Source organism: Ovis canadensis, chromosome 2, assembly GCF_042477335.2.
Source record: "Ovis canadensis isolate MfBH-ARS-UI-01 breed Bighorn chromosome 2, ARS-UI_OviCan_v2, whole genome shotgun sequence".
NCBI classification, from domain to species: domain Eukaryota; kingdom Metazoa; phylum Chordata; class Mammalia; order Artiodactyla; family Bovidae; genus Ovis; species Ovis canadensis.
In genome coordinates, this window is record NC_091246.1 from 7,108,691 (window position 1) to 7,134,240 (window position 25,550).

Consider the following 25,550-nt stretch of genomic DNA (forward strand, 5'->3'; position numbering starts at 1 on the left):
GCTCTACCAATTTACATTTCCACCAACACTGTAGGAGGGTTCCCTTTTCTCTACACTCTTTCTCACGTTTATTGTCTGCAGACATTTTTATGTTGGTCATTTTGACCAATCAGAATGGCAACAGTATCAATACCTTATGGTAACTTGATTTTCATTTCTCTAATAATTAGCATTGAAGCATCTTTTTACTCTTTTAATTTGGAGTCCAACCTACTGGAGGTCCAATTTCACAGTTTTTGAGATTCTTCTATATACCTAAAGCTTTGCTTGAAGCTGGAGAAGGAGAGAGAAGATATAGTCTCTGAATGTGGTAGAAATAGACACCTCACAACAATTTCAGTGTATGCTGAGGTAGGAAGAGAAGTCAACACACGGGGCTGGGGCATTGCCTGGAGCATGAATAACTCTCCTAGAAGCCAAGAGTAGGGTATGTGGTCACAAAAGAATCAACAACCAGAAAAACAAAAAATTCCATGTACAAAGAGAAAAGTCCCCAATTAGTGACCACCTGCCCTGTGTTCTTATTATAGCTCTATCATGTGACTTGGACAAGCTGTGTATGCTGGGTGGAAAGGAGTAAAAGAAAAGAATTTGAGGTCTATTTCAGCTCTAAAATCTGCATCTTTCTTATTCGTAATCAAGGCTTTTTAAGAGTGTTAGACTGTGCTGGAGCAGCAGTGCCTGCCATTTACTGAGAGCTTGCTCGTCTCTGGCCTTCTGCTGAGCTGTTCATCTTATGGACTTTCTTAATCTTTGCAGCAAGTATGTGAGGCAAAAGTGAAATGAAAGTTTTAGTTGCTCAGTCGTGTCCGACTCTTTGTGACCCCATGGATTGTAGCCCACCAGGCTCCTCTGTCCATGGAATTCTCCAGGCAAGAATATTGGAATGGATAGCCATCTCCTCCTCCAGGGAATCTTCAAAACCCAGGAATCGAGCCCAGGTCTCCTGCATCACAGGCAGATTCTTTACCATCTGAACCACCTTGTTCCCTTTTTTTCTGATAGATGAACAGTTGCTGTTGTTCAGTCGCTAGGTCATGTCCGACTCTTTGTGTCCCCACGCGCTGCAGCACGCCAGGCTTCCCTGTCCTTCACCATCTCCCGGAGTTTGCTCCAGGAGCAAACTTGGATGTTGCCACCCAACCATCTCACCCTCTGTCGTCCCCTTCTCCTCCTGCTTTCAATCTTTCCCAGCATCAGGGTTTTTCCCAGTGAGTCAGTTCTTCACATCAGGTGGCCTAAGTATTGGAACTTCAGCTTCAGCATCAGTCCTTCCAGTGAATATCCAGGATTGATTTCCTTTTGGCTTATAAAAATGATATTCCCGTTTTTCTGATAAGCAAACAGTGGCCCAGAAAAAATTCAGCGTTCTGTTCAACCAGAGCCACACAAGGGACTGGGGGTGGAACCCAGATACAAATTCAGGTGTGTCTGGCTGCAAAGACTGTTTCAGAAAACCTACAGTGTCCACAGGACCAGGATTCCTCTTGGGAATTTCCTCTTAGCCCTTCAGGCTGGAGCTGTTCAGAGACATCTGTGTTAGTTGAGGAAATGACCTCAGGGCTGAAAAGGCCCTCAGAGATGGGAAGTGACTTGCCACACAGCAAGTTCATGGCGTAGCTTCACAGAACTGGTCTCATCCCGGGCAGGCCTGAGCCGGCATGAGCAACAGTGAGAACACTCACTAGGATTTAGGGAGACTCAGTTGCCTCAGCCCTTGGAGTCATTTAGCAAGTGCTTTCGTGTCCCTGTTCTGTGTCTGCTGTTCTGCTAGACCCTTGAGACAGACATGAATAATGGTGTGGGGTGCAGGGGCCCTAAACACCAGAATATAAAGATCCTATTGGACTTGAAATCTCTCTCTCTTTTTTACTTTTTCAATAATTTTATAAAAATTTTAACACATCAATAGAGAGAATTTTACAGCAAATGCTCATATTAAATGCTACCATTAAATTCAGTCATTAACATTTTTATACATTGTTTTACTACATATTTATCCTTCTGTCTACCCATCGATCCTTCTTATTTTTTGATGTAATTCAAAGTAAATTTCAGACATTAGTGCATTTCTCCCCAAATACTTCAGCATGCATGTATAACTAGAATTCAATATTTTGCTCATAGAAATATTTTTAAAGGTACAGGGATATTGGCTTCTGACCTTGACTGTGATAAAATTAGCAGCTAGACCCACCCCCCGCCCCCCGCCAGGAGAGAGGAAGAGACCCTGGAACCTGCAGCCCAGAGGCTGGAGAGAGAGATGAGAGAGCTAGGCTAAGTGGTGCCCCTCCCGTCATCTGGGCAGCTGTTTCCTCGGGCCAGGGCGTTCTGCACCAGACCCTGCACCTCTTTGTGAGGAGCGGGGGCAGGCTGGGGTCCCCTTTGGCTGCATCTGCTTCCCTGTGTGGTCTGGGGTAAGGCCAGTTTCCCTCTTCAGATCTCACTCGTAGCATCTGAAGAACAGAGATAATGGTAGCACTTGCTTGGAAAGATGCAGAGGTTGGACCTAGTGATGTCAAACGTCCCCCACCCCCAGCTCTGAAATGTGATGCCCAGCTCTCAGGACTTTGATTCCTTTTCTGGAGAACTGGAGGGACCGTTCGGGAAGATGCTGCAGAGGCCCCGGCGACAGCAGCTTGGCTTGTTCCCCGTGTTAGGACAGCACAGGAGTCCCGTGCTGACACACACAGGCGAGGAGATGGAGGGCGAAGCGACTGAGGAGAAGATAATGTTTCTCTAGCCTGCAATTTCTTTCAATTTCAGGGATCGCAATTACTAGGGCAGGAGTTAGCAGCATCCATGCCTGGAATGCTAAAGTGAGTTTGGTGCCACTGGCGGAAGTGGTTTTGCATTTAAAGAGGGAAGACTTAGGCAGTGTGAAACCCAGGCTTCACATTGTGTGTGTGTGTGTGTGTACGCGCATGTGTGAACTATCATTGTTATTTAGTCGCTAAGTTGTGTCTGACTCTCTTGTGACCCTACAGGCTGTAGCCTGCCAGCCTTCTCTGTCCATGGGATTTCCCAGGCAAGAATACTGGAGTTTGCCATTTCCTTTAACAGGGGATCTTTCCAATCCAGGGATCAAACCTGCATCTTAACCGCTGAGCCTCCAGGAAAGCCCTTGTGTGTGAATACACACCTGTATATGACGGAGGGTGGAGCGGGAGTGAGAAAGACAGGTGTGAGCGTGGTCAGGGAGGAGGGTGGTGGGGGGAGGTGAGGAGACATTCCTGATTTAATTTTGCGTGGCCCTAGGAAAATGACCTCACTTCTTTGCACCCCAGCGTCCTCACTTGTATCATTGAGGTAATGATACTTAAGTTGCAAGATTAGTGAAAAGTGTTCTAGTTTGTTCAGGCTGCTATAACAAAATACTATAGGCTGGGTGGCCTAAACAGCAGACACGTATTTCTCACCATTCTGGAGGTTGGGGTGCAGATTCAGTGCCTGGTGAAACCTCACTTTCTGGCTTACAGATGGCACTTTCTCCCCATGTCCTCACATGGCAGAAGGGACAAGGAGTTCTCTGAGGCCTCTTTTATAAGGACACACATTCCATTCATCAGGGCTCCGCCTTCCCAGAGGCCCCACCTGCAAATACCATAACGCTGGGGTTAGGTTTCAGCATATGAATTTGGAAGAGATGGCTGAGACAATGATCCAGGCCTCACAGGAGGGGGATCGCAGGACTACAGCTGAAAGCATTCCTCCCGCACCCTACTCCCATTCCATTCAACTAGGAGGCATGCATTCATGCACGGAACACGTGCTTATTAAGCCCCCTAATTTGTGCTTCAGCCACTGTGTCAAGGCTGGATACACAGAAGTGAATAAAACAGATGTGGTCCTTGCCCTGCAGTGTTCTTGGTCCAGTAAGAGAGACAGCAAGTGACCAGGACCAGAAGTCCAGTGTGACAGTGCTAGGATAGGGGAAGGAAGGGAGCTGTGGAACCTCAGGGAAGGGGCATTGATCCCCCAGATGAACAGAGAGACATCCTCCTTGGGGGGGACACAGAACTGGAGTGTGGCAGGCAGAAAAATGGCCCCAGGGCTGTCCATGTTTTAATCCCTAGAATAAATTATCTTACATGGAACAGGGAGATTAAGGTGCAAATAGAAAAAACGTTGCTAACAGTTGATCTTGAAGGAAAGGGATTCTCCCATGCAATCCAGGTGGGCCCAGTGTAATCTCAAGGGTCCTTAAAGTGGAAGACAGAGGTCAGAGAGGAGCCCAGAGTCTTGTGATGCCAGAAGGACTTGACTTGTCTTGACAAGCTTTGAAGATGGAGCCAAGGAATGAGGGTGTTCTCAAAAAGCTGGAAAAGGCAAAGAGATGGATCCTCATCTAGAACCTTCAGAAAGTGTGCGTGCAACTGGCTGACACCTCGACTTTAGCCTGGAAACCCCTGTCAGACAGCTGACTCACAGAACTATAAGACAGTAAGTTGATGTCGTTTTAAGCCACGAGAGTTGCAGTGATTCGTCGTAACAGCAACAGGACACCAATGCCTGGAGCCAGTGGCATCCTGGAGTTAGGACTGACATTAGCAGTCCTTCTGGCCATGGGATGGGAAACACATTGGAGGGATAAGGCTGGATACTGAGGGCTCAGTTAACAGACTGCAGTGATGGGTCCCAGGAGAGTGGATGGTGTCCGAAACCAGAACAGACAGCTGGTGTATGCTGCGTCTCCACCAGGCTCCGCAATGAGAGGGGGATCTGCCACGTAGATCCTGCAGCCAAGACCTACCAGGCTTGGGATGGAGACAGGCAGGCAGAGCACGGCCATCTGTGGCCGTGCTGCCCAGCTTGTCCCATTACTCTTCTTCCACCCCCCACCACGTGCAGCGATGATGGCGACCAGCAGGTTCTACCTCCTGATGCTCCCTCAGACCTGTCCTCTTCCCTGTATTCTGCCATCCAGCTCCTCTATCACGTCTTGGCTGGATTGCTGCAAAACTCAAACTGGCTCTCCCTTGCCCCAGCCTTGTTCCTTTCCCAGCCCATCCTCCACCCTGCATCCCAGCAGTCATTCTAAAGCTCCAGCTGGATGGCATCACTCTCTCACTTAAAACCTACAGTGGGTCTCCTTGCCCTCAGAATAACCACATTCTTCAGCATCACGTACCGCATGTGCACCCACGCACCCACACAGCTGTGGGCTTGGCAATGCTATTACTTGTGCCCGGACTCCACGACCACCGCCCTTCCTCACTCTCTCCCTGGATAACCCCTCCCAATCGGTCAAGACTCACCTCTGTCAGGAAGCCTTCCTGGCCTCCCTCTCTGAGTTAAGAGCTCCCTCCCTGGTTTTCTGAACCTCCTCTATGAATCTTAAACCCTCACATTTTAACCTGTACCCATGTCTTCAACTAGTTAAGAGTTCAAACATTTTTTTCCCCAATGCAACTCAGTTATACAGAGCACTGTAGTCGTCTTTATTTTCTACAGTTGACATAATCTTTCCCTCAAGCTTTGTTTCCACTGATAGCAAAAAAAGAAAAAAGAGTCAACTTGCCAATTAAGGATACAGAACATACTCTTTAAGATAACTGTCTAGTCTGTTCAGAGTAGAACACCGCACCAGCCAGCCCTGTCTTTCCCTTGCCAGGCAATCTCCCCAACTTCCGCTTGGCCTCAAGGTACAGACAGGAGGTGGTGGGAGAATGACATTGGCACAGATGTGGTCTGAGCCTTGCTGCCATTCACCAAGTGATGGTTTCCTGTTTGAGCCTGGCTCTCAGCCCTTGCGCTGGCATCCATGGTGATGCGTGGATGGTCTTAGGTGTTTCTTTAGAGAGGGCCTACATGTCGGAATCCACTGCCAAGTCCAAGGTCATGAAGTCCCTGCTCTCTGTGGGACCCCTGTTCTAATCTCAGATTCCCTTCCCCGTCTTGCTTCCACTGGAGGAGGGGGGCTGTGCCAGAAAGCCTTGTCTTACTCCCTCTGCCCTGTGGGTACAAGGCTTTGGGGGTGGGGAGCTGACTTCTCCTGGTCTCTTGCCCACCTACTGCTAGCCATGGGACCTCCCTCTTGGGGGGGCTCACAACCCCCCCCCCAAGACTATATTCAGATCTAGGGGAGCAAGCCCTGTGGCTGCTGCTCACCCCCATCACCTCGGGTTTTTCCCCAAACTCTTGTTGGCATTTAAACATTTGCTGGAACCACCCACGAGGCTGTGGTAAGGAGCGGGGTGGATTCCCCAAAAGCCCAGAAATAGGGTCAGTGACTCTCAAGCCTGAACTCTTGGCCTCTTGGCCTTGGTCTTCTCTCCTAGGCAATTCCTCCCCACGCTTGTGGTCGAAAAAGGGTTTTCACCTTCCTTTCTCTGTCCTCTGGGAACTCCCCTGAGGTCATAGCCTGTACCAACTGCATGTTAAAATGAGATATTATGATCTGGGTCGGCCAGGCCTGCCTTTGATATAGAAAGGACCTTCACTCCCAGCACAGGCCAGCTTTCAAAACTGTTGTCTAGCTCAAGACACTACAAAGTCAGCTTTGAGGTCTAGCCCAAAGCTGAGGGATGACTCTCTTTCTCTTCTAGAAGGCATCTGCTCTTCTGTCGAAGGAGCGGATGTCTTTGATTTAGCAGGTGGGCTGCCATAGACCAATATGGTTTATAGGGAAGGAAAAAGTCTTCATTTTTAACATTTTCAACACTACCATTCACCTTGCACACACACACGTATGTATGAAGCATTTGTACACGTGTCTCATACTAGACTGTGAGCGCCTTGAGGATGGAGGACGTCTGTTTTTTCTTTGTTTTCCCAATACCGGGCGCATGATAGTCCAAATATGTTGAATGAATGAAAAGTTGAACGAAAGAATGACTCGGTTTGGAACACTAGAACAGAACACTTGCCTGAAGACTCCTAATAAGAAGCAAATCACATGAGAAGAGTTTCTGTCTCCCACAAGGGCAGAACTTGGGATGGGCGTGAACAAGTGTGAGCATCAGTTTAATCAACATGAGACCCGACGATTCTGGCAACAGGATGGCTACAAAATCTAGTCCAATACCTCTCAGTCTGAGGTTCAGAGAAACAAATATTTGGCACTGGTCTCCCACCCCTCCCAGTTCCAGAGGTAGGGAGGAGCTTTCCTCAACCACCCAACCAGGCAGTGATCAAGCCACAAGGAGGACAGGCCTCCCAACTCCTTGATCCCAGAAGAAACCACATCTCAGCCAAAGTCATCTCCCTTGGCAAAAAGACTCAGCTTAGCTGGAGGTAAGTTATAGGTCCCGGTTTAAACAAGGGGAGATGCCCTCGTGAGTGTTGGGAGTTTGGGGGCACCCTTTTTGGGCGGCTGTGGACAGCCTCGGAGAGCCAGGGAGAGTGGCCCCTCCCTGTGAACTCAGCAGCATGCAAGCCAAGATTCCTTGTCTTCCCTCCATAAGAAAAGGCTACAGACAGTGCTGGCTGGCTCTGGGGTGATTTACTTCCCTGAAATACCTCAATTTAAATGCTAATTTCCCCAGAACTGAGGGGTGATCAGCTCTTGCATGCTGGTCGCTGTGTATTAATATATCCAAAATGCTTATGCGTATTCTTAGATGGGGACGGGCAAGAAGCGAAACCTTGTGTGGGCTGGGGGAGGGTGGCCAAGGAGCCCAGCTGCCCTCGCTTGGCATTCCCCTCAGCATGGAGCGAGGCTGGTGACAGGAAAGCTACAGGAGGCGCGTGCTCTGGGGGTGTGCTGCCCAGGTTTGTGTGACTCGGAGGCGGTGTGCTGGTGGCAGGGGGACTGAAGAGGCCACCTCCCCCTCGGCACACAGTTGAGCAGATGCTTGGGGGAGCTTAGGCTGTGAGCAGGCACTGTGCTGGACTCTCAGAGGCTCTCAGAGAAATCCAGAATCTGGTGTGGGATTCAGGAAGAGGGACTGGCATTAAAGATCACTGAGGGAGAGCTCCCTGGTGGTCCAGTAGTTGGGAATCTGAGCTTTCACTGCCGAGGGCCCAGGTTCAATCTCTGGTCAGGGAATTAAGATCCAGCAAGCCAAGTGGAATGGCCAAAAAAACACAACAACAACTCGATGTGAATCCTCCTCACCCCTTGAAGTTGAGCTCATCACTCCTGATTTGCAGATGAAGTTACCGAAGCTCATCAGATGAAAGTTCGTTCTTCAGGGGATCTTCTGGACCCAAGAATCGAGCCCACGTCTCCTGCTTAGCAGGCAGATTCCTTACTACTGAATCGCTAGGGAAGCCCCTGGCCCTGGAGAGGCACCAGGAAATGGCTCCCGCGTGGAGCCCACAGTTTAGTGGGAAGAGCAGGTATCCAGCCAGGTCCCCATGCATACCTCTGGGATAGGAACCATCAAACTCTTCATGGAAGAAAAGAGCAAGATTCTTTTTTCTTTTTCCAAGCTTCATAATTAGCTTTATTTATTTTTTTTTATAGTCATCAGATTAGTTCTTTTAGTTTTTAACATTTTTTTAATACCAAAAACATTTTGTCTTGTATTAACAATGTTGTGATAGTTTCAGGTGGATAGCAAAGGGACTCAGTGTATATATATTTATATATGTACATGCACCCATTCTCCCCCAAGTCCCCCTCCCATCCAGGCTGGCACATAACATTGAGCAGAGTTCCAGGTCCTATACAATCGTCTTGTTGGTTATCCATTTTAAACATAACTGTATACATGACCTTCCCACAGTCCCTAACTATCCCTTTCCCCCAGCAACCCTAAGATCATTTTCTAAGTCTGTGAGTAAAGAGCAATTTTATAAGAGGATGTAACAGGGGAAGTGACCCAGGGAAGGTGTCTCCAGGGCAGAGGATTAATGTGGGGTCCGAGTGACAAGCAGGGGTTGGCCTGGTTCGCGGGTGGGGGCGGGACAAGAGTTTTCCCGAGAGAAGGCAAATCCGGAGTGGACCCTTTGCAGGAAGTGAGTATGCCCCACAAGAGGAACAGCAGGCCCGTCGGTGCAGCCTAGTGATGGGCAGACGGCTGTGCTTCATGAAATAAAGCAGAAGGAAGAGGCAGGGGCCAGATGGGGGAGGCCTTTTCACATGGTCTCTGTAAGACGGGGGAACCCCAATACAAGTTTGTGGAATCAAAGAGACCTCCCACTCCCAGAGTTCTCCTCAGACCCAGGGGCCCAGGATGTGCTGTTTTAAACATCTGATGAATTGCTTCCATCTAATATCAGTTGAGATGGAACTATTTTCATGGATATTTGGGGGGAGCGGTTTGTACAAAGAAACAGTGCCCCTGTTGCTCTTTGAGGCACACACATTTGTGCAGACACACACGCACGACTGCATCCCTGGGCTCGGAAGCACACGTGTCTCTGCCCTGCTCTCAGGGTACTCTGGGTCAAGAGCGCGTGGTCTGGACTGATCCCTCGAGTGTGTGCTTCCTGAGTACCAGATGCTAAGCTAGGAGCCCCATCGTCACTTCCTGATGGTGGACCTCAGGTGGACAAGTTCCTAAACCTCTCTGAGTATCCATTTCTTCATGCGCAAAACCGGAGTAATAGTAGTAGTTAGAGAATTCTCATACGGCTAAAATGACGCTCGCGCTCACGTGTGTCTCGGCACACTGCCCAGCACGCGGCTGATGGTCAGCAAATAGGATCAATACACAGACGGCACTCACTCTGCTTCCTATCTTCCTGTTACTAGGATTCCGTAGTTGCCTGGTAGCTTCGACTACACATTCACCCCCCCCATGCCCAAGTCTGAGAATCTGCATTTGTTTTCAAGCCAACTGAGTTTAGGCAAGCACCCTGCTGTCCTCCCCGTCACCTTCCCCAGGTGGGTGGATTCTGAAGCTGCCCTCTGGGCTGTGTGAGGTCCCCAGCCCAGGGGAGCGTCCCCAGCTCCATTGCTTGCATGTCCTGTTTTGCCTCCGGGGAGAGCTGACTGATGCGAAGGCCCCGGGCACCCTCTGCTGGCAGAGGCCATGCAGTACTTGTGGCCATCGCCCAGGCAGACGCGAAGGGGTGCCGTCGGGAGGGACCACCCTAGGTCCTTGGTCTTTGCTGTTGCTACCTTTTCACTCCCTGATCCGTCCCCACCCCCTTCTCCCTGCTCTTTGCACTAGCTTGAGAATTCCCAACTTTCCACGGTCTCCCTTTTTCCCATGCTTTTTCTCGAGACCCTTCCTATGGCCTGGAAGCTCAGGGAGACCACTTTCCTCCAAGCAGCAGAGTATGAGCCGGCCCCCTGCCGTCCCGAGGCTGGCCACTGTGCTGCCGCATACCGAGGTCAGATTTGCCCACAGAGTCAAACCTGGCTTAAAGAGAAGGCAGAAGGCTTGGAGGAAAGGAACGTGGGGCCGGTGAGGGGGTCACTGTCCCCCTCCTCTGCAGTTAGAAAATCAAAGCCGGAGAAGCTGTGAAGTGGTGATGCTAGAAGGTAAAGTGAAAAGTAATAAGCTTGCCTTCAGAGCCCTCTTTCCAAATGTACTCGACGTGTAAGTCCAGGGAAGTCAGTTCACATCTCAGAGCCTGTATGGGGCAGGGCCGGGGCATGGGGGAGGTGTGATCATGCCCATCTCATGGTGTTGGATGAGGGTCCGCACCTGAGCACTGGTGTGTAAGTCGCAACGAGTAGCAGACCCCTTCGTTCGGCGTCAGCCTGTCTGGGCTCAGCACACCCCGGGGTGCTACGGCTCTTCCAGCTTTGAGAGCCTGAGACTGTCCTGGTCAGCATCTTCAGTGCCCCACCCCCATACAGTAACGTAGAGTGTGGGTTCTGGGGTCAGACCACCTGAGATCTCCCGCTTCCCAGCTGTGGTTTTAAGCAGTTACATAACTGCTTTGTGCTTCAGCTTTTCCACCTCTGAACTTGGGGGCGGGGTGGGGGGGTGCTGGTTTGATGGCACCTAATTCACGTGGTTGGGTGAGAGCTCATGTAAAGTACATGGAACATTGCCTGGTGCCTAGGAGGTGCTCAGACAACAGCTATTGCCATCATCCTTATTACTGTGATTTCCTTAAGGCAGAATGAAGAGCTCAGGGTACCTAATTTACAGATGAGAAAACTGAGGTTTGAGTGCTTTGCTCCAGATTACCCAGCGATGATGCAGTGTGGACAGAGCAGGATGTGTCTTCAGAAACGTCTCCCCTGTGCCCTCGTGAAACAAGCGTTTGGGTCTCGTGGGGAAGGAGGAGACCTTGGGTCTCGTGCGGAAGCCTCCAGCCCTCCGGAATCCCCAGTAACCAGCCCCACTGCCTGTTCTGCGTGGCTGGTGTATTGTCTCCCCCACACGGGGCTGGGACGATCTCAAGGGCCGGGGGAGAATCCAGGCTCTCTCTGGGTCATTGAATGCTTGGCTCAGGGCTCCACTCAGCATGTGTTTGCTGAATGACTGGGGCAGGGGGACACCCTCCACCTCATTATGTCTCCAAGGGAAGCTCCATAAACCAGAGGCCACCGCATGAGGGGCACAGGAGGAAGCTTTGTTCCTTAGACCCTCGTGGGGGTTGCATGCTACTTTGGGGCACTTCCGTGGCCCCTGGCAGGCTCTCTTTATATTCCCGGGGCTGTTCCACATACCCAAGTGTGCAGACGAATCAAAGGCCAGCCACCAACACCTGGGCAGAATCCATGATCACAGGCACACATGTAGATGAACATGGACACACGCATGATGCACAGAATAGTGTGTTTACATGCACCAGTTTGGACCCAGAAACTCAGCATCACGCACACAGGCCCAGTCGACCGTCCCAGGCCCAGCCGCTTACCCCCAGCTATGTGGTCAGACAGACCTGGTTCCAACCCCAGCTTCACTACCTTTTAACTCTGAACCTCATTTTTTTTCTTTTGTGTAAAATGAAGATAATGATGACTGCCTTGTGGGTCGTTGCGAAGATTAAATGATTAAATGGATGTGAAGTGCTTAGCCAGGTCCTGGCAAAGTATAGAAGTTTAGTCACTAATTGTCAGAGACGATGATGACAAAGATGCTGGTGGTGTTGAAGGCGGGGATACCGTGTCCGCCCCTGGAGTCCGACCTGCTCAAGGGTCAGACATTGAGAACGTGTTTTCTAAATGAATGAGTAGAGGACACGTTTCACAGGTGCCTGGGGTGGAGTGCCTGGGGACGTGGAGCACAGACAGGAAGGTGACCCAAGCCACACAACGCTTGTACGTGTCCTTTTGAACTGCCCAAGATCCAGGCTTCCAAGGCATTGCTTTGGCCTCACGGATTTTTGCTTGCTTCTCTCTGATTTTCATTTCAAGGCTGTCCATTCCAGGTGGCAAAATGAAGCGATAAACATTCCCTCCCTTTGTTCTTCGCCTTCCTTGCTCCTCCTCTCCAGATTGTGGTCAATGTCTCTAACTCTGAGGATTTATGAATAAAAAGGGACCTCAGAAGTCAGGTTTGAATATGGAGATGCCCTGGACACTGTCCATGACAAGTGTCTGTGAAGTTTCCCTTGCATGCCCCCAGCTAAAGCAAGCTCACCACCTCTCAGTGACAGGCTGTTCCAACTTCAAGCACACCTATTGTCTAGAAGATTGAAGCCCGTCTCCCTGCAACGCACAGTCACCCCGTTCCCCACACCTTAAGGCTACCTTTGCTCAGGGTTCAGTGCCCTGAGGTCACCCTGAGGTCTGTCTGCTGTTTGATGGGGTGGTCTTGCAGTGAAGGGACAGAGGCACCTGAAGAAGCTGGGACAGAGAGAGCACTGGCCTAGGAGTGGGGAGATCCGGTCTGGCATCTGAGCCATTCTTTGTCCATGACAGTTCCCCGTCCCTTCTCCAGGTTTCAGTTCGCCCATCTCTGAAAGGAGACGTCCAGTCTGAAAGATATCTTAGGATCCTTTCACTTGAGCATGCAGACAGCCATTCTCTCCAGCCCAGTCTCAAGCACTCCACACTGTCCTCAGTCCCCTCTCATGCTGGCTCACTGTCGTCACTGCTTATGTAAGGAGACGTTTCACAGCCAAATATACAGTGTATAGAACATCAGACTGTGTCCTGAGCAGCTGGCAGCTTTATCGCATTAAATGTTTCAAACTACCCTGAGATCTCACTTTTATAGACAAGGAGACTGAGGTTCCGAGTGGACCAGCAGCTTGCTCTCAAGATTGTGCAGCTAGTGGGTGGTGGGCTGGGATTCAAGCCGCAGCCTGCTGGATTCTAGAAGCTGTCATTAGCACTCTGTTCTCGGAGCTGGGATTCAGGGAGCCAGAGGCCTCCATCCCAGTAAGCCTGTCACCCGGCCCCCAACTCACCAGTCTCTCCTCTGACTTGGAGCTTCCTGCCCTCCTACCTCACAGCCCCCTCGCCCTGCCCACCCACCCCCCTACACCCCCAGCCCCCAGCCTCTGCTTCCTCGACCTGGCAGTCTCTCTCTCCTCTCCACAGGGAGAACAACTTCATCAAGGACTTCCCGCAGCTGGCCGACGGGCTGCTGGTGATCCCGCTGCCGGTGGAGGAGCAGTGCCGGGGGGTCCTCTCCGAGCCCCTCCCGGACCTCCAGCTGCTCACTGGTAAGACACACAGATACTGGATTCCTGCCCTCTGCCCACCCCAGCCTTCTCCCTGACCACACGCTGGTCTCCAGGATCAGCTGCTCAGCACGTCAAGAATGGGCCCTGCCAAGCCGCTGTGCTAGTGAGGGATGGGATGTAAAAGGGACCTGCCATTTCTAGGACTCTTAGGGGCAGTGAAGAACCAGGGGCTTCCCTGAGACTCCAGACTCTGAGCCAAGGCTGGATTCACCCTCTCGGCAAACTTCAGTAGACAGCGCGGTGTTATTAACCACAGTCACCAGGCTGCACGTGGGATCAGCAAGCACACCCACCCCCAGAACTGAACCTCTGGACCCTTTGGCCGGCCTCTGCTCATCACCCTACCCCCACCAACCATCCTACTTTCAGCTTTTATGAGTTCAAAGGTTTTAGATACCACAAGGAAGTGAGATCATGCAGTTCATTTTTTTTTAATTTATTTATTTTTAATGGAAAGATGCTTTACAATATTGCTTTGGTTTCGGCCACACATCAGCATGAATTAGCCTTAGGTATATGTATGTCCCCTCCCTCTTGAACCTCCCTCCTACCACCCACCGTTTCCCACCTCTCTTAGCCATACCAGGGAACACACTGGAGTCGTGTCTAATGAGATGGATGAACCTAAATCCTATTATACAGAGCAAAGAATGCCAGAAAGAGAAAACCAGATACTATGTATTAACACGTATGTATGGAATCTAGAAACACGCAGTTCATGTTTAAGTCATTTAAAATAGAATAAGGGGACCTTCCCCACCCCAACCCCAACCAGGAGTCTCTTTCACTTAAAGCACATCAGTCATGCAGCTTGTTTTCTGGGCACTGAGCCATCCTGTAGGGTGGGTATTATTTTTCTCATTTTGTAGATGAGGAATCCAGGCTCAGACAGGTGAAGGAAGCAGCTCAAGGTCACACAGCAGATCTGCCAGAACCGGAACCAGCTGTGGCTCCAGGTCCTCTGCCCTTTTTCACTCCCCTCCGCTGTTCCCTGCAACCGCTGCCACCCACAACCTGTGTCTCCCCTACAGGGAAACACTCTTTGGCAGGCTCTCCTGAAGCCTCTATTTTCTGCCCCACTGCAGGCTGCCCTCTGCTCCTGCTCATCTGCTCCCCAGTTCCTCTCTTGCCCTTTCTTGGGGGACTTTTCCAGGCTGTAAGGGCCCTGGCTGCCTGTGTGATACAGAACGTTGTGGTTCTGCACTAGTGGTACAGACTCTCAGGGTTATTTGTTTTGATTCGGGGTTCCTTAATAAAGGAACTGTTACATTTTAAGAGTTAATTTTTGTTTTTGTTGTTCATCAGAAAAAACACCCCTCCCCATCCCAGGGCTTCATGTCACTCCTAATCCTTGGGTGGTAATCTAGGACAGGATCAGGTAAGCAGGGGGTCAGTAGTCGAGTAAGACCAAGGATGGTTTGTGGTCAGGAATGAGAGGCAAGAGGGCGAGTCAGTAAACAGATATTTATTGAGAGTCTGTGATATATCAGGGTCTGTTTTGGAGTACTGGAGCCTCTATTTACCAGGCTGTGCAGGAGTAGGAATAATACAGACCATGGCCTTGACCTCAAGAAACTGGCATTTCACTGAAAGCGCTTATATTCCAGGTGGAATCCAGTATGGGCCAGGAATGGGGAAAGTGTAGGATGGAATGATGATCACTTACAGGGGAGGTTTAGGGAGGGCATGAGGGCAGAGAAGTTGGTCTTGTAAATGTTTTGATAATCAAAAGAGGTAGTAGGTTTGGGGACTTTTGTTTTTGTTTATTTGATGTTGTTGTTGCTTTTGTGTTTTGTTTTTTCCTTTTGGACACTATGGTGCTTAGTCACGCAGTCTTGTCCGACTCATCGCAACCCCATGGACTATAGCCCGCCAGGCTCTTCTGTCCATGGGGGATTCTCCAGGCAAGAATACTGGAGTGGGTTACCATGCCCTCCTCCAGGGGATCTTCCCAACCCAGGGATCAAACCCAGGTCTCCCTCACTGCAGGCAGATTCTTTACCATCTAAGCCACCAGGGAAGCCCTTTGGACACTAAAGCACCAAGTACATAAGCTGCATCAACAACCTGCATTGAAATGTCTGCCTTGTTCTCTTGGGGATGGCCCTGGTTGCCAATACCCCCTCCACGTCTGCTCTGAATGAGGACGGGCAATCACAGATGGGGCAGGGACTTTCCTGGTGGTCCAGCAGTTAGGACTCGGCACTTCCACTGCAAGGGGCCGGGGGTAATCCCTGTAGGGGAACTAAGATCCCATGTGCTGAGGCACGGCCAAAGAGATAATAATAATTAGATGAAACAAGATTAAACATTTAGAAAAAAATAATAATAGGTGGGGCAGAGGATGCCTGGGGCTGCTGTCTAGTCTCCCCATGCAGACTGGTCCCTTCACCCTGAGCCAAAACACGGGCCTTTCCTCCTCCCCCACCCTCTCCCCTTCTCTCCCCAGTGTCTGCAAAGGAAGGGCAGGGCAGGCAGAGCAGACCAACAGAGAGGACATATTTCTAACAAAACAACCTCGCTCCAGTGGACTTATCTTTGGGGATCATGAATATTTTACTTTAAAATGAAAGCCTCTAAAAAATTACATTATTTCTGAAAAGGCTAGGGAGGAAAAAAAAAAAAAGAAGAAGAAGAAGTTGACAGTAATGGACAACTTTAATACCGTAGGAATGTCCAGGAAGAAATCATTTGTTCCAATGAGATTCTCATTTTAATCTTGGTATCAAATACCTCTTTAAGTGCCTCCGCACCAGGGGACAAGAGAAAAGGATGGAAAATGTGCCTGCCATTTGCCGAGGATATGTAACAACAGAAATAATAACTGCTGATGTGACTAGCATTTCTTTTTCATGTCTTTTTTTTTTCTGATTACAAAAAAGGGAGTCTGCAGTGCTTAGAGTAGAAAATTTAGAAAATGGAGATGAATATAAATCAGAAAACAGGCATCTTTTAGGCATCCACTTGCTAACCAAGTTAACCACTTGCTAACATTTTGTTGTGTTATTTTTTTTCTTTGTTTATGTTTTGTCTATACCTGGGTTTCAAAAAATGTATTCTATGAAACTTGAGTGTCAGTGGGCCCTAGAAATGGGGCTCCTCGGCCGAGACGTTTGCAAAATGCCGCGCGCCGTCTTCATGTACCTTTAAAATGTACATTAATTTATTCACGGAGCTGAGAAATTATACAGTCTGTTTTTTAAATCTTGTTTAACTTTGTTTAGCTAGTGTTTCTTGGTCTTGTTTAAAATGGGAAGCTTTTGCGTGTGCACACAGGTATTTTATGAGACATCAAAGGACATATCATGTTTCCATGTTAGGAAATAACAGTCTGTACAGAGTGGGCGGACATAAAAGGTCAGCTAGTGAGCGTGCGAGGCTCTGCATGGGCTCTCTGTCACAACTGCTCCACTCTGCTGTCACTGTGCAAAAGTAGCCTCAGGAACAGGTGATGTGTGGGCCCCCAGTGCACGTGTCGGACATTTCGAGGTTACCATAAAGCTTCCACTGCTCTTAGTTCATTTGCGTCTCATGATACGCCTACTTAAATAAGGTCAGCCTAGGTAGCCATGGGATCAGAAGGGGAAACTGAGGCACCGCAGTGTCTAGCGCCCCATGGCAAATTGCCTCTGGGGTTAAGTAGAACCAGAAACCCACTCTTGCCTGTAAGGTAAAGGGGCCATGTGAGCTCTAGAGCAGAGAGAAAAGGGCAGCTTGAGGCTGAGGTCAGAGGCCAGGAAGGAAGAGGCCCGGAGGCGGGGTGCAGATCCCACCGTTGGCCCAAGAGGGCTGAGCTTAGAAGAGGGGGCCGTTCCCCAGAGCCCAGGGCTGCAGGGCAGGGTTGTGGGGTGAGGCCTGTAAACATGGGGCTCACGTGACCTTCTTCCCTCCCCAGGAGACATCAGGTACGACGAGGCCATGGGGTACCCCATGGTGCAGCAGTGGCGGGTCCGCAGCAACCTCTATCGCGTGAAGCTCAGCACCATCACCCTCTCGGCAGGTGAGCCCCGCCGTCCGCAGCCAGGGGACTTGGCGTAATTCAGCACGGTCCCGGGGCGTGCCAGGGCCCATGCTGGCACTGGGGATGGCTGAGGAATGAGGCCTCGCCCCCTGCCATCAAGGAGCTCACAGGGAGGGTGGAAGGACAAGCAGACAGATGGTGACGGCCACACGTTGTAGGAGGTCAGTGCAGTAATGGGGCCGCTGTCCATTCTGGGAAGTCAGAGCAGCTCCTAGGGGAAGGGGGGCTCTGCACAGGGTGTGACAGTCTCGCTCACGCTTACATTCTCGAAGTATTTCAGGCATGTGGGTTCTTTCAGGCACTGATTCCTCTAGTCTCTCCTGATTTCCTTTCCTGCCCATCTCCTCCTACTCAGCAATAATGCATCCCCGCCCCCCCCACCAACACACACACACACACACACACACACACACACGCACTGTTCACACTTTGCCCACATGAATCTTTCCCACATGAATCTTATAATTCTCAAATGGGACATTTAGTTTCAGACTTACAAGTCTCAGACGGGACTTACAGTTCTGAAAATGGGACATTTTCTCTCTTGGCTTTGTGACTCTGCATACGCCGTTCCCTCTGCCTGGACCTCCTTGCATATCCTGGGGGAGATGCCTCCCCCATTATCTGTTCCCCTGGGAATAATGCAGGGAATTCCCTGTGCTCAACTGCTGATGTTAAAGCACTAACAGGTACTTGATTCGTATCAGAACCCTGTCTGTCTCCTGCACCTCAACTCTGACCTGTGAACTGTGGATAGGGCTTGGATCCTGTTTAGTCCTGTGCCTTATATTCCTTTTGGTTCTCCTTTTTGATGAAGGAATAAAAATTAAACAAAACCGGAAAAGGAATGGGTAATGGACTTTGGAAAGATGAGGCCCAAACTTGGATTTTTCTACCCTGACTTATTCATAACACTGCCACTGGGTTATTGTCTGAGTGTCTCCTGATTATCAGCCAGCTGCTTTCTTATCTTTTTTCTTTTCCAGTATCACTTTGTTCTTGAGCACCATGGAACTCTTTAGCCAGGGTATTGAGGAAGTGTAAATAGTAATTATGGCTGACACCAGCCAAGCGCTTTATAATGTTTCGTATCTTGGGACTTACATCAGTCTCAAGAGGAAGGCATTCTTTATCCCTTTATTTTTCAGATAAGGAAATCAAGGGTCAGAGGGGTTAAGTTGCCCAAGGTCACACAGCTAGTAGGTGGCGGAACAGGAGTGTGTCGAGGACTTGATGGCAGTGTTGTCTGCCTAGAGCCACAGGGCCTCTCCGTGGTGTTCTTTATTACTGAGCAGAAACTGTCTCATTATTGGCTCTGTTGCATTAATTGCCCCGTTGCATGAGTTGACGGGTTGGTGAGAGGGGCTGTTCTAGGCAAGCGCCCATTCTCTGAGCCCTGTCCTGTGTTCACCACCATCTACACCTTTCCACCGTGCTTGTGAACAACTGCCATGTTCCTGTTACAACTACAAAAGTGTATCTGGTTTAATTAATCAATAATGACGCTCCTGAGAACCCCCTTGTAAACCAAACGTTTGCAAATCGGAGCTCATTTTCAGTGTTGAAGAAACGCTTGCTCTTTTATGTTTTACTTTGATGTGGCGCGGAGTCGGTCGTTCTTATTCTCATAATGGAGTCGGTGCACCTGCCGTGTCTGGAAACTGTGGTGGGAAAGGACGCGTGTGCAGATTTAGAGACAAATGGGACAGAGCTTCTGCTTTCAAGGTGATGCCTGTTGAAGGTACAGGGAGTAGGTGCCCCAGGCCAGGATGGTGTGAAAAGCTTCTTGGGTCTGGAAACATGTATGTGACTCAGAGAGGAAGTGGAAGACCATTCCAGGTAAATGGTGGGGTGTGTGTGTGTGTTCGGAGTTGGGGAGAGATATAAGTGAAGAAAGTGTGATGGAAATGCCAAATCACATTCAGGAGAAATAAGAAAACAGATTTGGCCAGAGGTGAAGCCTAATGTATGTGCTCATGGGAGATGAGCTTGGAGCCCTGGGATACCCAGATAAGGTCACTGGGCTTTATCCAGAGCACAGAAGAGCCCGGAAGGTGTTAAGGCTCCTGAAAGCGTCACTTGGTGACCTGCCTGCAGGAGGAAGAGGGCAGGGGGTCAGTGGGCGCTGAGTGATGGCCGTGCAGGCCCTGTCCAGGCACTGGGGACTCAGGCCTCTTTGGCATAGGACTAAGGACAATGGAGCAGCAAGGAGGCCCTTGACAATGGCAGGAGAAAGAACAGACCATTGTCTTGGAGACAGAAAGGGAAGTGAGGTTCTAGGAAGCTAAGCCAGGGATTACATCTGAGGATACCGAATGTCTGCTGAGCCTGGGCTAGTGCCGCCCCTCGGGCTCCAGCCGTGGACAGTTCAGGCCCAGGGTAATTGGGTATGTGAGCAGTGTGTGCACTTTGGGGTGAGGACAGAAGTCGGTTGGCATCCTAGCTCCTCTGGCTGGAGGACCAAGGCAAATCACTTCCAGTCTCTGGCCTTTGACTTGCTTATCTACTGGACAGGGCTCATTATGGCTGGGACTGCAGGGCTGGACCGAGGTTAAACTAGACTGAGTGGCTGGGACACCTGGCAGCATGCCCGCCACACGCTAGCTGCTCGGGAGACCGCAGCTTTGATTTTTCCTGATTGTGGCTTTTGGGTCGCCAGCATCTGTCCTTCTTCTGCTGTTGGCTCCCTCTTGGTGGTGTCTCGTGTGTCCACCAGAGAGAGCGGTCTTTGCCAAGTAAGGGAGAGATACCATATGCACATTTGGCCGATGCTATGGTGAACAAGGTGCCAGATCCGGACTTGCCATTTGCCGGGCGCCAGCCTCCCAACTCTGACCACCTCCACATGCTCCTCCTCTGTCCAGGCTTCACCAACGTCCTCAAGATCCTGACCAAAGAGAGCAGCCGGGAGGAGCTGCTGTCCTTCATCCAGCACTATGGGTCACACTACATCGCAGAGGCCCTCTACGGCTCCGAGCTCACCTGCATCATTCACTTCCCCAGCAAGAAGGTCCAGCAGCAGCTGTGGCTCCAGTACCAGAAAGGTAAGCCTGCAGGGCTTGCTGGAGGTGGCGGCCAGCTGAGACATGGAGGTCAGGCTGCTGGGGAGATAACTGAGCTCCCTGGGAGCCAAATCCTGGCTCTGCCACGTAGAAACTGAGCGGCCGTAAGCAAGTCCCTGCGCCTCTCAGGGCTTCATGTTCACCGGGGATGGAATGAGGGACTGTGTGACGATTCCTCGGGATTCTTTCAGTTCGGGCGTTTTCTGAGGCCCCAGGGTGGACTCCAGAACTCTGGCCTTCTGCTGAGGGTTCCTTGTCTCCCACTCTGTCCTCTCAAAACCGCTGCCAAGGTCAGGAGGCTGGGGAAACTGTAGGGGAGGGGAGAGCTGTCTCGTTGACACCTTCTCTCCGTGCTTCTTGGAAGAACCTAAGGGGAGCGCTGGCTCCTTTGGGAGTGACCAACTCATGTCTGAGGGGACAGTTTCAAGACTCTGCCATGGAGATGCCTTTACCCTCAGGCAGGGTCACCAGGTCTTATTTCCCTCCATTTCTCATCTATTTATCTGAAGCAGGAGACCAACCTCTGTCACTCCCCTTGGAAAATCTGTCCCCTTCTCACCTCAGTTTTCCCTTCCTGTGAAATGGGTACTTTAGCTATTCCTGTCTACTTCCTACATTAAAGGGAAGTAGTTTATACGATAACATTTTGAGAAAGGCGGAAATATGGCATACATACATTGTGTATTATTATAGCAGTTCCATGTAGTCACAGGCTCATTTCACCAATGAAAAAATGAGTGTCGGATACGCCAACAAGTCAAGTGCCCTGTGGACACGTAGCTAATACGCAGCAGGGTGAAGATCACTTCCTGTTATCATTGTTACTATTCTTATCAATTAATTTAAAAAGAGAGGCTCTCGATCGATGGGAAGGGTGAGGAGTGATGTTAAAAATGGGCTTGTACCTTCTCCATGTGGTCCAGCCACATGGCCTCCAAGAACCAAACCAAGCGTAACTCATAAAACCAGAGAATGCAGGCGCTGGGAGGGGTCTGACAGTTCTCACTGGGCTCGGCACTCTCGTTTTGCAGCTGGGAAAACTAAGGCTGAAAGGAAAGAAGAGTCTTGCTCAGAGTCCCTCAGCCCCCCTGGAGAGGGCTCTCCATTCCCCGTCTAGGTCTTCTCCTGCCCCTCATCCCCGGCTGATGGAGCTCCTGCCCTTGTCCTTTCTGGAACCCTTCCCTTGGCACCCTCCACCCCGTCAAGGTCTCGCACCGCCTTCCCTCCTGTGTGCAGCTGTGTGGGGCACGGGGTGGTTTATAGGCGCAGGGGAATAATTGAGTTGTCTGGGAATGGCTTCGTTTTATGGCTGTGACAATGACAGTCTTTAAGGAAGTGCATTAAATCAATAGGAGTCTCATTGTGCTACCCTATAAATAACGTGACACATCATTAGGCAGAGCAATAAGCTCCTGGACTTCGAAGTAATACAATTAGGTTATGTTTATAAAAGCCTTCCTCACTGTGGCCACGGAACTAATTTGCTTCGTCCTGCATTTGGGGCCTGGGACATGACTCTCAGGCTGCACCCCACCCATAGCCTTCCTCAGCTGCTTCCAGGACCTGGACTTTTTCACTCCAGAAAATGCCATTCCTTGTCCAGTGGTTTATGACAAGTAGGATGGGGAGACAGGCAGACAGAAGCTGGCACAGCCACCAGGGGTCCCCTAAAAGACTCAAAGAGGTTTCCAGTTTGCCACAAACTTGCTGGCTGAACTTGGTCCTGTAGCTTTGCCTTCTGGGCTTACAAGGCAAAGGTACTTTTCTCTCCTCTCTCCCATATTGGCTTGCAGAACAGGACGATAGTGAAAAGTGAAAATGTTAGTCGCTCAGTTGTGTCTGACTTTTTGCGACACCATGGACTGTAGCCCACCAGCCTCCTCTGTCCATGGAATTCTCCAGGCAAGAATGCTGGAGTGAGTAGCCATTCCCTCCTCCAGGGGATCTTCCTGACCCAGGGACTGAACCTGTGTCTTCTGCATTGCAGGCAGTTTCTTTACCGTCTGAGCCAGGGAAGCCTCAGAACAGCGCAGTGACGCACTGTGTTAAGACGGCTTAACTGACCTGTGTGTTTCTTCCTCTCTGTCTTTACCTGAGGTGACATCAAACACTGTAGTTTTACTTTTTAAATTTGGAAGTGATGCTGGGGAGGAAGTGGTAGAGAAGCTGGAAACTTTTCCCTGAACAATGGAAAAACTCTAGACTTATAGCGAGTTGAGGTGTGTCTCTTCTCTCCCCAGCCACCTCTGTGTCACCAACATCTGTGTGTCAGCTATGTGTCACTGACATCTGTGAGACCAGGGCTCACTGGGGACCAGGCCAGGATGAATCTGGGGTTGGAAGCTGATCGCTCTGGGGGCAGAGTTTGTGAGGAAGAGGACAAATGAGAACAAGGTCAAGCGGGACAGTTGTCGTTGTTTAGTCGCTAAATTGTGTCCAACTCTGCGACCCTATGGACTTAAGCACGCCAGGCTTCCCTGTCCTTCACCATTTCCTGGAGTTTGTTCAAACTCATTGAGTTGGTGATGGCATCTTATCCTCTGTCGCCCCCTTCTCCTCCTGCCTTCGATCTTACCCACCATCAGGGTCTTTTCCAATGAATCAGCTCTGTCTCTTCAATCCCATGGCCTCTGGAATGAAAACCACAATCACAGAAAACTATCCAAACTGATCACATGGATCACAGCCTTGTCTAACTCACTGAGACTCTGAGCCATGCCAGGCAGGGCCACCCAAGGCGGATGGGTCATGGTGGAGACTTCTGACAACATGTGGTCCCCCGGAGGAGGGAATGGCAAACTACTTCAGAATTATTGCCTTGAGAACCCCATGAACAGTATGAAAGCCTTTTTCAAGTGGGACAGAAAAGATTTCAAGTCCTGGTACCTCTTCTTACATCCCTGTCAGGAAACCTCAGGCAAAGTAATTTCTAAGTTTCAGAGAGAAGAGACCAAATGGGGCGTGTATGACAACCACAGACATTGTCCAGCCCTTCACAGTGTACAGGCCTGCCTTTGGTCTTTCCATGTATGCCTTGAGGCAAAAAAGGCAAGATGACCCACCTCTCATCACTGTGAAGGGGGATCTGAACTCAGAAGTGATCGGGGGCTTGCTGGACCACACAGGGTGTTACTGAGTGAACTAGGGTTTAAATTCCAACCTGAGTCCAATGTCCCGGTCTTTCCAGGTTTACTAATTAATGGTGGGGCTCTGGTCGCTGTCGTGATCCAGACACTAGAGATCATGGAAGGTCGAGGGGGTTGGGGTGAATGTGCCTGATTGAAATATCTCCCATGAGAGCTTCACTCTCATTCCCATAAGTGCTTCTAAGTGTGCATTCCATAGAAAAAGAAAGTCACATTGATCACTCATTACCCTCTGGTTCACTGGTATTTTCTAAGTGCTTCTTCACTGCAGACCTTGTGCTATGTGCTGGGGCATTACAGTAGGCAAGACGTGGGTGCTGTCCACACGTGGGTTCAGCCTGTATGAGCCTTCCAATACTTTGTCATTTTTGTGATAGACTGTTTTATTTTTGAGCTACTGATAGGTAGCTGGAGAAAGGCAGGTGGCTGGCGTGCAGTCGGGACCTCAGTCCCCGTCACACGGTGGCCTGTGTCTTTTGTTTCATATGCGAGTTCTGATCAGTTGAGGAGTGGCTTGTCTAGACACTGTGTGGAGGTCACCGGGGTCATTAGAAAAGAACGCTGTGATCAATTAGCAGTATCTGCTCTAGATGCAGAAAGGGGAAGTGGTGGTTGACACTTACGTGTTGCTTCCGAGTAATAGGGCGAAGTGAAAGCTAGAATAACAGACCCAGCTTCTGATGCAGATTCCAGAGAGACACTGGGAATGCCAAGGAGGACGGGAAAGATCCAGCCAGGGAGGAGGGGTTTCCTGTCACCGAGGGGATATTCCGGGCATTCCACCAGTCTGCAGGGGCCTGGAGCGCTGGACAGGTCAGCTGGATGGTGCTGACAGAAGCCAGGGACAGCTGGACCTCAGGAGGCAGCTAGAGTAGCTGAAGTCATCCCGGGAAACTCCCAGCCCAGGCGCGGTTCCCTTGGAAGCTCTTCAGTCTGCTACTTTCCCTCAGCCATCACCTGTGCGCCCAGGCCAGGCTTCGAGTGCCTTGTGAGGTTTTTAGTTTCTTGTCCCAGCTTAATATTTTCACTCTGTGCTGCTGTGTTCCTGATACACCTGCATTTTGAGAAGCTACCTTTCTCTTAATCAGGGCTTCATTTCCTTCTTTGACTTGATATTCATACACTTCCTGGCCGTGCCCTTGACACATGAGCCTTAGGATGAGGACTCTTTATACAAAGTTATGGTTCTTCTGGCTGTCTTGGATAAAGACTTCCTCGTTTGGAAATAAAAGACAAGTTTTGCAGTCAGATGGACCTTGGTTCCCATCCCTGTTTCCCTCTTACAAGCTGTGTGATGTTGGACGAATTGATTCACACTCTAAGATCGATTTTTCCACTTTTAAGACATGGGATCCAGTGAGAGCATAGACCTATCGATGATGACTCATCTAGCAACGAGCTGGGCCCTTAGTTGTTATCTTGATACAGTCCACTCCTTCCACCGGTGGCTGCCGCATCCACTTGGTAACAGTGATCTCACGTGTGTGTGTGTGTGTGTGTGTGTCTGTGTGTATGTAGTGCACATGTGTGTCTACGGGGGCAGGGGGAGATGCGGCTACTAATTTACTCCCCTCTCTTGTCAGCTGACTTAGGACCAAGGACAGGGGTAGATTGAGAGGGGCTCCTAGGGTAGAGCTGGTGAGGGAGGAAGCCTTAAAGCTTTACTAGGAAGACATCAAAAGACTCCCCCGTAACCCTGCCCTTTTGTTATGCCCTTTTGTTATTCCCTATTCTGAAGGGATGGCGATACATGCAGAAATAACAAATCTGGTAGGTTTCCTGAATTTGCAGTTGCTTCTTTTGCATGGAGAAAGTAACTATGGAAGATAAAGG

The 25,550-nt window shown here is 50.1% G+C and overlaps 1 protein-coding gene across 4 annotated transcripts in view; it reads left to right on the forward strand.

Annotated features, from left to right (window-relative positions):
• Positions 1–25,550, forward strand: part of ASTN2 (astrotactin 2) — a 1,128,670-nt gene that overhangs the window by 833,905 nt on the left and 269,215 nt on the right. For all 4 annotated transcript variants that reach the window (XM_069573835.1, XM_069573834.1, XM_069573832.1 and 1 more), the window contains 3 exons: positions 13,343–13,467; positions 17,384–17,488; positions 20,374–20,553. In XM_069573835.1, coding sequence (XP_069429936.1) covers positions 13,343–13,467; positions 17,384–17,488; positions 20,374–20,553 — 410 coding nt within the window. The remainder of the gene's footprint in view (positions 1–13,342; positions 13,468–17,383; positions 17,489–20,373; positions 20,554–25,550) is intronic.